Source organism: Eubalaena glacialis, chromosome 9, assembly GCF_028564815.1.
Source record: "Eubalaena glacialis isolate mEubGla1 chromosome 9, mEubGla1.1.hap2.+ XY, whole genome shotgun sequence".
NCBI classification, from domain to species: domain Eukaryota; kingdom Metazoa; phylum Chordata; class Mammalia; order Artiodactyla; family Balaenidae; genus Eubalaena; species Eubalaena glacialis.
The window spans coordinates 56434081-56446779 of record NC_083724.1 but is presented as its reverse complement, the minus strand read 5'-3'; the positions used below and the strand labels follow the sequence as shown (position 1 = coordinate 56446779).

Sequence of the window (12699 nt, the reverse complement as noted above, 5' to 3'; positions counted from 1 at the left end):
GGGAGGCCTTTACCACGACACTTTCTCATCATGTGTTCATAGCAAGCAATCTTGAGGGGTGAAGTAATGTCCCCATCTGGAACAAAGAGCAGGCTTGCTGTAAGAGGTGGAGTGCCCAAGTGTGCATGTTCCTTGGCTCTGATGCAAACCCCCAGCATGCATGGCATCTACCTGCGGCCCCTACACATCACCAGTGTGGGACTTGGGGAGAAAGAAACCAATACAAACATGAAGCTCACGCTGCTTGCTGTGCTCTGAGTAATAACGTTCTTTGTCTCTGACCTGAGATATTCACGTCTTCTGCTAGCATCCATGAAACAGTAATAATCTAACTTATTAGCTTGCAAGTAGGGTAAAATTCTAGACTCTGACACTATTACACTTAGATCTTTTAAATCAGGAGATCTACTATCTTTACACTATCAATTTCAAAAGAACAAAATACCCTTTTTAAATTTTTCTTGTGGAGATAATAAAACCTACATCACTGGGCTACTGTGGGAATAAAATGAGAAAACACATAGCACACCTGAGATATAGAAAACATCCAATAACTTTAGTTAGATCCCTGCTCTCCCTAGTCACTCATCCTCCCCAAAATCCACATACAATGAACCAGATGGGGAGCAGTACGTCTCTAAGATAGCAGTCCACTCAGAAGACGAGGGACAAAACAGTCTACTACACCAATTTCTGACATTTGCATAACACTGCACTACTCATAAAGGGCTTCCACCAATATTATCTCATTTAATCCCTACACAGAAACCAAGGTTCAGAGAGGTCAGTCCTTGCAGAACAAACAGTAACTCCACACGTCTGGAAAAATAGCCATATGGCAGAAGCCTGGGGATGTGGGTCGAGGAAGCATTGCTGAAATGCAGCTGTGATGTTGTTCTAGCAGCACGACTGTATCCTGAAGGCACACCTTCATCCAGGTAAGCCAAGGGAGCTCCCATCATGACTAGGCCTCCTGAGGAATGTCTGCCCTGGAGAAATGGCTGGAAACCACAAGATAGAGAGACGTCTTTTATTCGGATATCCTGATTGTTTTTAAATGGAAAATTTTAAAAGTCCTTATAAGAGGCCATCCTGTCCTGGATGAACTTGGTCCCTTTGGTTCCTTGGCAGCTTCTGCTGTGTCTAGAGGCCTTGGGGCCTTTCATCTTGTGACAGTGTCACTTGAGGGTCTTGCTGAGGTTGGAGAAGCCAATGCCAACACAAGTCATCAGCACTTTATCCCCTCCCTTGAGTTCTTCACCACATGGCTTGGTTTCAATTTTAAACATAATCTGGAAAAAGCTCTTCAAATGCCGCAAAAATTCTATCCTAAAAAATAAAAATAAAAATTTAAAAAAGGGAGGGAGAAATGAAAGAGGAATTTGGTTTTTAAAAAATTCTTCTCCAGCCTAGAACTGAAGCTTTTAATTTCCCAGATCAGGAGGAATAACTGAAATTAAGAACTTCTATCAATGCTGATTAAACAGCATCTATTTACAGCCTGCCAGATTCCAACGATGATTTTAAACAGCTTGCAGAGATGCACACAACATAAGACAAATTAAGTAAAGAAAAAGAAAGAAAAGGTTAGAGGTTAGTCCTACACATGCATTAGAGTGGACATGAATATGGCATTAATCTTCAAGTGGCTCATGCAGAGAGAGAAACACGTGCTTTAATGAGTCACAGTATCATGAGATTAAAACCAAGCAGAGTGACTGCTGCTGATGCTGAAAGAGAGAAGTCTCTCTCTCCATTGTTCAATCCCGACAGCCCTTTCATTCATTCAACAAATACTTATTGAGTGCCTACTATGTGCCAGGCACTGTTCTTCGTGCTGGAGATATTGCGGTCAACCAAAAATCCCTTCTCTTATGAAGCTTTCAATCTATATCCTTGAAATATATATATACTTCCTCCATAGTCAGAAATTTAAATAAAGTAAACAAGGCAGATGAGAAGGAAATGTAGGTATAAAATATTTGTGTGTGTATGGCAGAAGGCAATACTAAATAAGGTGGCCAGGGAAGTGCTCACAGTAAACATGCAGAGGAGGTTCAAGGGGCTCTTTCTTGTCATCTCCCTTAAGACAGAGTGATGGCTTCACCCCAAGAGTACCTTGGGAACAGCAATTCCGTGGAAGGACCATGGTACTGGTCTGGCCTAGCAGATTCAGCATCAACCCAGCTAGACTGACCATAGGACTCACCTGGAGAGTTCATTTAACAAGCAGATTCCTGAAGGTTTCAATCAATTAGCAACTGGTGGAGAGGAAGTGTCCATGTGGAAGAGCCCAGAATCACAGGCCACATGTCCCCTCCTCACCCCTTACCAGGCCGTGTCTCCCCAGGGCACAGGGGCCAGAATCCTCCCTGGTGATTCTTACCAGACCAGTTTGCGAAACACTGGTTTAGTTAAGAACAGATGATCTGCACGTCTTTAATGAAGTAGTTCAGCAACCCTGTGTTGTGCTGCCTCCCAATCAAACCATCCAAACAGTTCTCACCCAGAATGTACATGGAATCACCCGAGGAGCTTTCAAAATACTGATCCTGACATGCAGATCAATGGAACAGAATTGAGAGTCAAGAAACAAGCCCACACACTCGTGGTCAACTGATTTTCAAAAAGGTGCCAAGATAATTCAAAGAGGAAAGAATAATCTCAACAAATGGTGTTGTAACAACTTCACACGCAAAAGAATGAAGCTGGACCCTTTCCTCACATCACACACAAAAATTAACTCAAAACGGATCAAAGACCTACACGGAAGAGCTAAAGCTATGAAACTCACAGAAGAAAACACAGGAGTAAATCTTCATGATCTTGGGTTAAGCAATGATTTCTTAGATACAGCATCAAAAGCAGAGTGATAAAAGAAAAAATGGATTAACTGAACTTCATCAAAATTAAAATCTTTTCTGGACACTATCAAGAAAGTGGAAAGACAACCCCCAGAATGGTAGAAAATATTTGCAAATCATTTATCTGATAAGGGTCTGGTATCTGGAACATATAAAGAACTCATACAACTCAATAATAAAAAACCAAATAACCTAATTTTAAAATGAGCAAAGGATCTGAATAGACATTTCTCTAAAGAAGATATGCACATAGCAATAACCACATGAAAAGATACTCAACATCATTAGCTACTAGGGAAACGCAAATCAAAACCAACAGAAAGGCTACGATCAAAAAAAAAAGATAATAACAAAAGTGTGGGTGAGGATGTGGAGAAATTGGAACCCTCAAACACTGCTGGTAGAAATGTAAAATGGTACCACCACTGTGGAAAACAGTCTGGCAATTCCTCAAAATGTTAAACAAGGAGTTAGTTACCATATGATCCAGCAATTCCACCCTAAGGTATATACACAAGAAAAATGAAAACATACATCCACACAAAAACTTGTACACAAATGTTCATAAGAGCACTATTCATAATAGTAAAAAAGTACAAACAACTCAAATGGCCATCAGTTGATGAATGGATAAACAAAAGATGGTTTATCTGTACAATGGAATATTATTCAGCCATAAAAAGGAATGAAGTACTAATACATGCTACAATATGGATGAACCCTGAAAACATTCTGCTAAGTGAAACAAGCCAGTCACAAAGAACCGCATATTGTTTGAGTCTATATGAATTGGACAGAACAGGCAAATCTATTATAGCGACAGAAAGCAGATTAGGGGTTGCCTAGGGCTGGGGGGAGTGAGAGGAATCAGGAACAACTGTGAATGGGCAAAAGGGTTTCTTTCCGGGGTGGTGGAAATGTTCTAAAATTAGACTGTGGTTACATTTACACAACTTTGTGAATATACTAAAAACCCACTGAATTGTACACTTCAAATAGGTAAACTGTGTGGTATGTGAATTATATCTCAATAAAGTTGTTTAAAATAACTATTTTATTTGTGAAGTCAAAAAAAATAAGAAAAAAAGAACTGATACATGGCTCCCGTCCTCACACAGTATATACCAAACTAAGTATAGAGCCTACTGCAACACATTTTCCACCATCTCCTGTCCCTTTATCCTAGTTAATCTAGTCAAAGGAGGAAAAGGCAAAAAGGGGAAAAAAAAGTCTGAACAATTCCACATCCTGTCTGCCTGAGGTGGGCTCAGAGATGGAACAGTAACTAGCCTGGACAGTAGGAGTTCCGGTGATGGCTGCACGCTCACAGAAAAATTCCTCACTTCTTTGCTCTCTCTTCCACCTTGGATTGTGCTACTTCATCTCCATCTTTAAAATAACGTCCCATTTGCCACCTATTCTACGAAGCCTTCTCTAGCCAGTAACCCCTCTGGGTTTCCATAGCATTCTTGGCTCTGCTTATGGAGTCTAATGAAATGCTCACGTGTAACTGTCTCACAATTGCCCTCGCCCCGCTCTTGGTAAATTATATAAGCACCTCCAGGGCAATGACCTTAACCCATTACACCTGCTAGGCACTATATATAAGGCACTCAGGAATGGGGCACCCAACAGAATTTGGGAGTTAGGGTTTAGGGATACTTTTGAGAAATGACTTCAACATTCTTAGCAATTAAGGGAAGTCAATTCTTCCCCTGGTGGCTTTCCCATTTTACTAACCAATTGAAATTTTCAGGTTTTTGCTCTGTCCCAGCCTCACAACCTCCCTAACCCTGCCCTAGGAAAGAAAGAAAACAAACACATCAAAAAACCCCATAAACAGTCCACATCTGTGGGCATAGCTTCCGGCTGGCAGCAACGCAGAAAAAGCCAGCCATCTCACCCACTTGTCTGCATTCTAAGGAGGAAACAGCCTGTTCTCTCTCGCTGCTGCCTCGGTTCTAATACAGGCCCGAGGCACGCTCTGCTCCCAGAGCCTCCCCAGCCTACTTCATGCTTCACCTTGAATCGTTCAACTGTGCTGGAAAAACCAGACACCCTCCCCAGCTGGCAGAATTCCTAAAAGGCCGCAGCCTGCCTCTGATCTCTTGGAGAAGGAGGGGAGAAACACAGGCTTGAGTGTGCCGGCCTGCATAGTTGCAGCTTTGGGGTATTTGTAGCCTTTGGAATCGTTAGAAAAAGCAAAGTCAGTTCCACTTTTTACATAATGTTCTGCCAACCCTTCAGCCTGTCTGAGGAAGACTGTGTAAGGACTGAGTTAAGGTACATTTCATGATGCCCTCCACCGCCAGCCCCATTCTCCCTAAGTCTCCTGTGGCTGGGATAGCAAAAAGCAACCATGCTCAGAAGCTGAGAAATAACCTCAGGCGATATGAAATACTAACAGTATCCTTAAGAAAATGAAAACCAAACAGAATAAACTCACCCACATCTATATGCAGTTGAACAAAGTCAGGTCCAGGGCCAGCCCGTGTCCTTTTCCACAGCCCCACGTGGCACCGCTCCCCTTTCTTTCTCTTCCAAACACCATACAGTAGACCCACACTTTCTAGACACAGCCCCCCAGCCACAGAGCCAGGCAGAAGAGGCACCCCCGGGACACCGAGGGCAGCTCTGCTCCTCTACAGATAATCCCCGCAATAGTGTGACTGGAAGATTTTCAGACTAACCCTTTTAGGCAACTGGGACTCCTGACTTATGAGAAGTATCCTTAGTGAGCTTTCTTCCCCCAGAACAAAGTGATTTATTTTTTTAAAAAAATGAAAAAACAAAAAACCACCAACAACCTACTTTTCATGAACGCCTCCAGTCCATCTGACAAGCGGGTTTCAGAGAATCCTGGAGCACAGAGGTAATTTTTCCTGTGCATTTTCCAAGAGCGGGTTGTTCCCACCACCATTGTTGGTCAACAGGTGAAGGCCACTGGGCTCACAGTCATCTGCCCATTGGATCCCAACTGCCTGCAACTTGCCAGGTTGCCTGGCCCTGCCCCTTAAAATACAGCCCCTCATACCAGGTCCCCCTCTGAAGCCAGCTAGAGCGTGGTGGTGACGGGGATCACGACGCGCTCTCTCTGGTGGCTCTACAACAACAAACCATGATAGAGGGTCCCGCCTCCTGCTCCACCAAGCCACTTGGACACTGAGGTCACCTACTTCTCAGATCTAAGGAGTTGCTCTGCAAATTGAGGGGATGGAAGATCTGGGGGGTGGGAAGAGAATCTGCTCAACAGGGCCCCCTGTAGTCACTACACAGCATCTTTTAAATATATCGGTGGTACTTTTTCTGCCAAAGAGCTGTTTTCCCAAAGACAAGCTGACCTCTGCTCCAGGAATGAAGTTATTAAACTCCGTTATAAAGGCAGCAGGAAACAGAGCCAGGCCGGCTGCACTCTCAGGAGACATGGATCCCAGGCCAAGTTCAGCCAAGAACTCACTATGAGCAGGTGACTGACCTCTTTGTCATCTGAAAAGTAAGGATATCACTTGTTTTACCATATGCCAAATATGTCCTGCGGCTCAAAGAGCATAATAAAGGAGACTGGGCTTTGCAGCATTTAAACCATTTCCCAGATGTAAGGTGGCGTGTGCTGTGCTGGCTCCCAGAGAGGAGTTGGGCAACTGAACCCAAAGAGCAGCATCTCATTGATCTTCACATCACTGTGCTACACACTGGGTGAGCCAACTACCCCGATCAGTCTGTGTTTACAAGGACCCTGGGCTCTCGCTCCCCAGCACGTCACAAAAGTGAAAAGAGGTCATTTATTAAAACTAGAATAAAACAAAGTGATGTAGTTTATTTTAGACTTCCAATGAAAGACAGGAGATCATTTTATGACGATTTGAAACGAGGACTCTGAAAAGATACAGCAGGGCACCCTGGGCTCAGGCAGGGAGGTGCCTGGAGTCCAATAACATGTGTGAAATCCCAGCTTTTACTAAACAGCACAGTGGGTCAGGGAAGCGTGCACTCTGGATGAGACGTCAGAGTCCGAACCCCAGTTGCTGCCTGTGTGACCCTGGGCACACGACTTGACCACTCTGTGACTCAATCCGCTCACCAGTAAAATGGAGTGTACCTGCCTTCATCACTTTACCACCCTTGTGGGGTTATCATGAAACCTGAAAGAGTTCGTGTTTGTAAAGTGCGTAAAACAACATCTGGCCCACAGGGAACACTGTTAAGTGTTGTTAAATAAACATCCACTTACAGAATTCTCAGGAACAGTAAATAAGATGTGTGTAGTTTGTTTAGTAATGTGACTGCAGGAAGTTAGTCATAAATTAAAAAATTAGTGGATACAGGGACTTCCCTGGTGGCACAGTGATTAAGAATCCGCCTGCCAATGCAGGGGACACAGGTTCGAGCCCTGGTCCGGGAAGATCCCACATGCCGTGGGGCAACTAAGCCCGTGCACCACAACTACTGAGCCTGCGCTCTAGAGCCCGCGAGCCACAACTACTGAAGCCCACGCACCACAACTACTGAAGCCTGCGGGCCTAGAGCCCGTGCTCCACAACAAGAGAAGCCACCGCAATGAGAAGCCCACGCACTGCAACGAAGAGTAGCCCCCGCTCGCCGCAACTAGAGAAAGCCCGGGTGCAGCAATGAAGACCCAACGCAGCCAAAAATTTTAAAAAATAATAAATAAATAAATAAATAAAATTTAAAAAAATCTTTAAGAAAAATAAAAATAAAAATTAGTGGATACAGATTTAGATAGCTGAGCAGACGATTTACAGCTGACTTCAGGCCTGAGGTTACCTAAAGCCAGTTTACCAGGCCTCCTGGTGTTCAAAGTGAACTTCACAGGAGAGTGGATGTCCATGTGCGTCCAGCACTGATGGAGCTCTGCCAGGCACACCGTGCTGCTGGGAGAGCTAAGTGCCCGACCTCGTTTAAGCCTCGCTCCACCTTCACAAGCCCATGACTTCAGGACCATTCATTTTCTCTGTGGATGAAACTGAGGCTCAGAGATGCCAAAGACCTTGTCCATGGTCTCCCAGTGCTGCAAGGTAGAACCAGAACTGAAATCCAGATACGCTGGACTCGAATACCTGTGCACTGGCAGAACGCAGAAAGTTCTGGCCACCACAGTCTCTGGTCATAAACAATTTCTGAAAGTGCTAATTAAGATGCTCGTTGATATATACTCCTACTTTCAAATAAAGTATAAATCATCCTTAAACTGTAAAATTAAGCTTTTTGAGGGGAAAGTAGAACCACCATCACTAATTGTAAACCACCTAAAACTCAGCAAATTGAAAAGGAACAGATTCTCCACATACCAGCATGTTATCCAATACTATTTTATTCTACTGAAAAAAAAACTCTCTGGCCTTCCCAAAGAATTTCACACATATAGATTTACTTTCTCAAATAACACAGAAAACCATTACCAGCCACGTCCTGCAGTAAAACAGAGAGAAGAGGAAAGGGGAAAAACAGAAAGACCCTTATTTTCCAGAAAGGGTTTGAAAGCAACACTGCTAGAAAACACTATCCTGCTTAATCCCAGTGCTCTGTAAATAGACATTTAAAAAGCTATTTATACAAATCAAAACATGCAAACTGCCAGAAAAAATACATTTCTTTAAACCAAGGAGGGTCTTGCTTCTGGTTTTCTTTAGAAATCTGAGGTTACAGAAAGCAGATTTTTATGATTTTAACGGCACATAAAAATACGTGTGATATTATGGTCTCTAAAGCTCTTGAATCCAACTAGGATAAGCTGTTCCCTCACCATGATCATCCTGACTGTGGATTCTGTCCTTTTCACCCTGTATGCAAACGCACAATGATAACTTTGCCTGTCCTGGAGCACGCCTATTTCTTCCCACCTTTGCCCTTCATCTCTTTGGGCTTCTACAGCTTTCCACAATGATTAAAGGGAAGAAGGGTCCCCAATAGATACAACTTTCAAAAAGAAACACCCTCCTCCTCCCTTGTGCTAGCTTGCTGAAAGAAGGGAGGCTGCCCTTTCCAAGCCCCTGGCCGCCCCTCTTGCAGGAAGCCCTGGGGGTGCAGGTAATCCAGAGGAAGACTGTCCTGCAAGTCCCAGCCCCAGGGCTCAAAACACAAAATTTTGCAATTTGTCCCACTCCTGTAAAGCTCCATTCAGAGCAGACCACTTTGTTTTCCCAAGAGATGTGTAATTTTAGGCAAGGTTTCTGGAAGACAAGACGCTGCAATTAATGTTTGGTGAGGGGGTGTGTCAAGGACACAGGAACTTTAAAAAATGTCCAGTCACATCTTGACGGTCTCCACAGAGTTTGCTGACTTAAAAAGATTATACAAGGCCCTGTAGCCAAACTGAAAAAAAATCTCTAAAAGCAAAAAAAAAAAAAAAAAAAAAGTGTCAAGGAAAAATAAAAATATACATTCCATTTTTCACATAATGTTCTGCCAAACCCCATGCCCCACGACCACACACATTTCTAGACACCGCCTCATGCTGTGTGAGCAGCCAGGCCTTCTGCTGCCCTGAAGCCAAGCTGGGAAAGCAGCAGCCATGAGACCAGCTAAGAGGGTGAAGGGCGCTATGGCGGCCACACGGCTGCCAGCCACTTCCAAAAAACTCGCTGGGAAGCCAATCTCTACACTTAAGGTGCTGTGCTCCCAGCCCTCACCTCCTCTCCAAGTGCCTTAAATACAAAGTCTCTCTCGGCAATGTTGATTCCTGAGGTCAGCATGCCATTTAGCATTACTCAATTTCAGGTTTCCTGTCCTGTGAAATACTTTACACAAGTTATCGGGAGATAATGTGGTCCTCACCAGTTTCCTGCTTTCAGTCTTCCCGCAATGCTAACAATGTATTCTCTTCCATTTCCTTGTTCCAAAAAGCCTTCCACCACCAACTTACATAAAAAAAAAAAAAGCCTCCAAAAGAATCTCCTGGTCTCTATACTCCCAGCACCCGGTCCAATGGTACACTGCCCCCTCTACAGTGCCCGCCCCTTTCTCAATGTGATGGCACCACCATTCTTCAGTTATCACAGTACTGTACCTTTCAGATATACAGCATCGGTACCATGATAACCGAAAAAGGACAGTTCAGTCTCATATCTACCTGAATATTTCCTCGAACCCAAGGCCCATTCCCCCACCCAGCTTCCCACCCGCAGGTGGTCATAGAATGATCTTCAAGTATATAGACACATGTACAGAGATGTCAGTGCTCAAACAGGCTGTTTCACAGCAACCTCACTGACTATCAACAGGAGTGCTTCTCTCACTGTGCTGTTTAGAATTCAAGTCTTCTGAGGATCTGCTCTTTTTTGGAGAATGCCTGCTTTAAAACCCCAACAGTCAACTTCTGATAACATCTCATGGCCTCAAACTCACCTCTGCATTTCCCTCCTAGTCCAGTGGTGTTACTATGAACTTTGCCTCTTGGACAAAAAGCCAGTCCTTTTTGCTAAAGCTAGGAAAAAGAGGGATTTTTAAAAACTAACAATAAAACCCAAGCTATAACAGAAGCAGGAGTTTACCTCCAAAATGGAAACAATATCTAAAGCACGGACAGAACTGTCTAGTATAGATCACGCAGTTTTAATGACACAGAAATGACAGATGGGAAGGAAGAAACTGCGGGAAAGAAAGGAAAGCAAAATCTTTGTTAAACGCCAGATGAAAGCGACAACCTCCAGCTCATTTAAGGATCAGCATAATCAGGTGGGAACAGGATAGCACTCATCATTTTGTTCGACTGGAGGATTAAACTGGACAGTATAAGGAGGCTGAAAGAAAACAACTCACGTGTAGGGAGAGAGTGGTCCGAGAAGGACTTTGGAAACGTCCTGCTGTCCAAGGGTCATGAGTAACAGAGCCAGGCTTTGGTTGGTCGAGTCCACACATCCACCCTGTAAACACAAACACTTTAAGGATTAATCATTGTACCAAACCAGATAATGGAAAACCAACAAAACAGAGGGAAAAAAAAACAGACACAGATGCCCAGAGTATCAGAACCACAGAAGAGCAGACGGCAAAGTTCAAGCAATAATAAAACAGAATAAGTGTCTTTTAAAGAGTTATCCTCATATCAAGTAACTGTAGGGGGTTAAACTAACAGTTAATCAAAACAATTGTAAGAGCTGAGACTATCAGAATGAATAGACATTTAAGTTTACCGAGGTATATCTAGTGAAAAATGAAACTTTCCCTTCGTAATTAAAGCCATAGCAGGACATATAAGCAAAAGAGCATAATCATTTATAGGCAATGCATAGTTAATTACCAAGGGTTAAGTGAATGACATTTCTACTTATTTAATGTCATAGGACACCACAGCTAATCGGACATGAGAGGACCTTTCCCTTTCAAGGGTCTTACATACAACACATTCAATTACATTCAGAAACTGCCTGCCATGTCACATTAGATTCCCCTCTTTAACTCTTCCTGTGTGCCTTAGAACTGGAGAACTGTTCAGAACAGATCCCTCCATTCTTATTATTTATGCATTATTTCCCCCCATTTTCCCTGTTCTTCCAAATCAAAGGCAGGACAAAAGTCTCTTCAAAAACTTTCTCCTGAAGTACAACTGCTTTGGTTGCCTTTCTTCTTTCATTCTCGAATTTTTCAACCACTTCAGCCATTTTGCTTCTGCTTGATGCATGCATTACTGCTGTTTCCATTTGTGCCTTAAAGAATGTCTTTATTTCAGATCATCCTCTCTGGGATAACTCTATTTAAAACAATTTAAATTTACACTGTACATACTGAAAGCAGGATGACCTTGAATGTCTACATATTTTGCATATTTCACAACAAGAAATCCAGTTTCTAATCATGGCACATCACTGTTCAAGGCTAGACTCTCCCAGACTTGGAATGGGATAAGTGGTCGCCCACTGCTGCTTATGTGGGTACACCTCTCTCCTTTTTTAATGCATGTAGGGTAGGGAATAAATCGATTCTCAGGTACAGACACTCATTCTCTGCTGTTAGACTTCACTGAGGACAATGAAGTAGGAAAATCAGAAGGTGGATCCTACTGCCAGCCTTTATGAAATCTACTGCTCTTCCTAATCTACCTGAGTTAATAAAGGACAATATTTATCTCATTTAGCAAATTTTAGGACGAGAGGAGTTCCAGCACATATATTTCCATCTAAACGGAAAACCTGACCCATGGAGAATAAAAGAATATATAACAAAATATATTAATATAAGAAGATATAACAGAACTATTTGTTTTACAGAACTTGCTCCTTTTCATAAGACTGCCTAAAATTAAACTGTTGTCTTCAGTCTCCGCTTCCTAGCGCTATGTTGCTATTCTGCTATTCTCAATTGATTTTTATTATGTACTGAACCAACATTTTACTGCAGTAAATATATTAGGGTCCGTGTACAGGATACGACACAGGGAGTGGTGGGGCCGCCCGGACAGCAGGACACAAACCTTGTGCAAAGTAGCTTCAATCTCATTGCAAAGATGAAATATGAGCAGGAACCAGTAACAAGTGAAGGTGAAGACAAAGTTACACGGCAGCTGGGGCCTGTGGGCACCTGGACTGCCAAGGCGGTGCGAGAGGGGTTGTCACTCCCCTGGCACCAGAGGGAGGCTTTGGGGAGGTGGGGACTTGAGCTGGCCCTGGAGCGATGAGCAGGGTTTGGAGAGGGAGGAAGAGCAGGAGGATGGGGGAGATACAACCCAGGGCCGGCAAGCACCAGCCAGGAGGCCATTCTGAGAGTGGTCTGCTCTCTGTGGAGAAGTATGCGGAACTGCAGGGATAAGGTGGAGTAGGCAGACTGAGGTAGGGCTTTTCTAACTGGGCCACGGGTTTTGACTTTATCCTGGGGAAGT

At 43.5% G+C, this 12699-nt stretch overlaps 1 protein-coding gene across 1 annotated transcript in view; it reads right to left on the bottom strand.

Annotated features, from left to right (window-relative positions):
* Positions 1–1016: 1016 nt before the first annotated feature.
* RCL1 (RNA terminal phosphate cyclase like 1) overlaps positions 1017–12699 on the bottom strand; it is a 54938-nt gene continuing 43255 nt past the window's right edge. Inside the window, exons 8-9 of the mRNA XM_061200395.1 lie at positions 10644–10747; positions 1017–1329 (exon numbers count right to left, since the gene is read on the bottom strand). Coding sequence (XP_061056378.1) covers positions 1179–1329; positions 10644–10747 — 255 coding nt within the window. The 3' untranslated portion in view covers positions 1017–1178. The remainder of the gene's footprint in view (positions 1330–10643; positions 10748–12699) is intronic.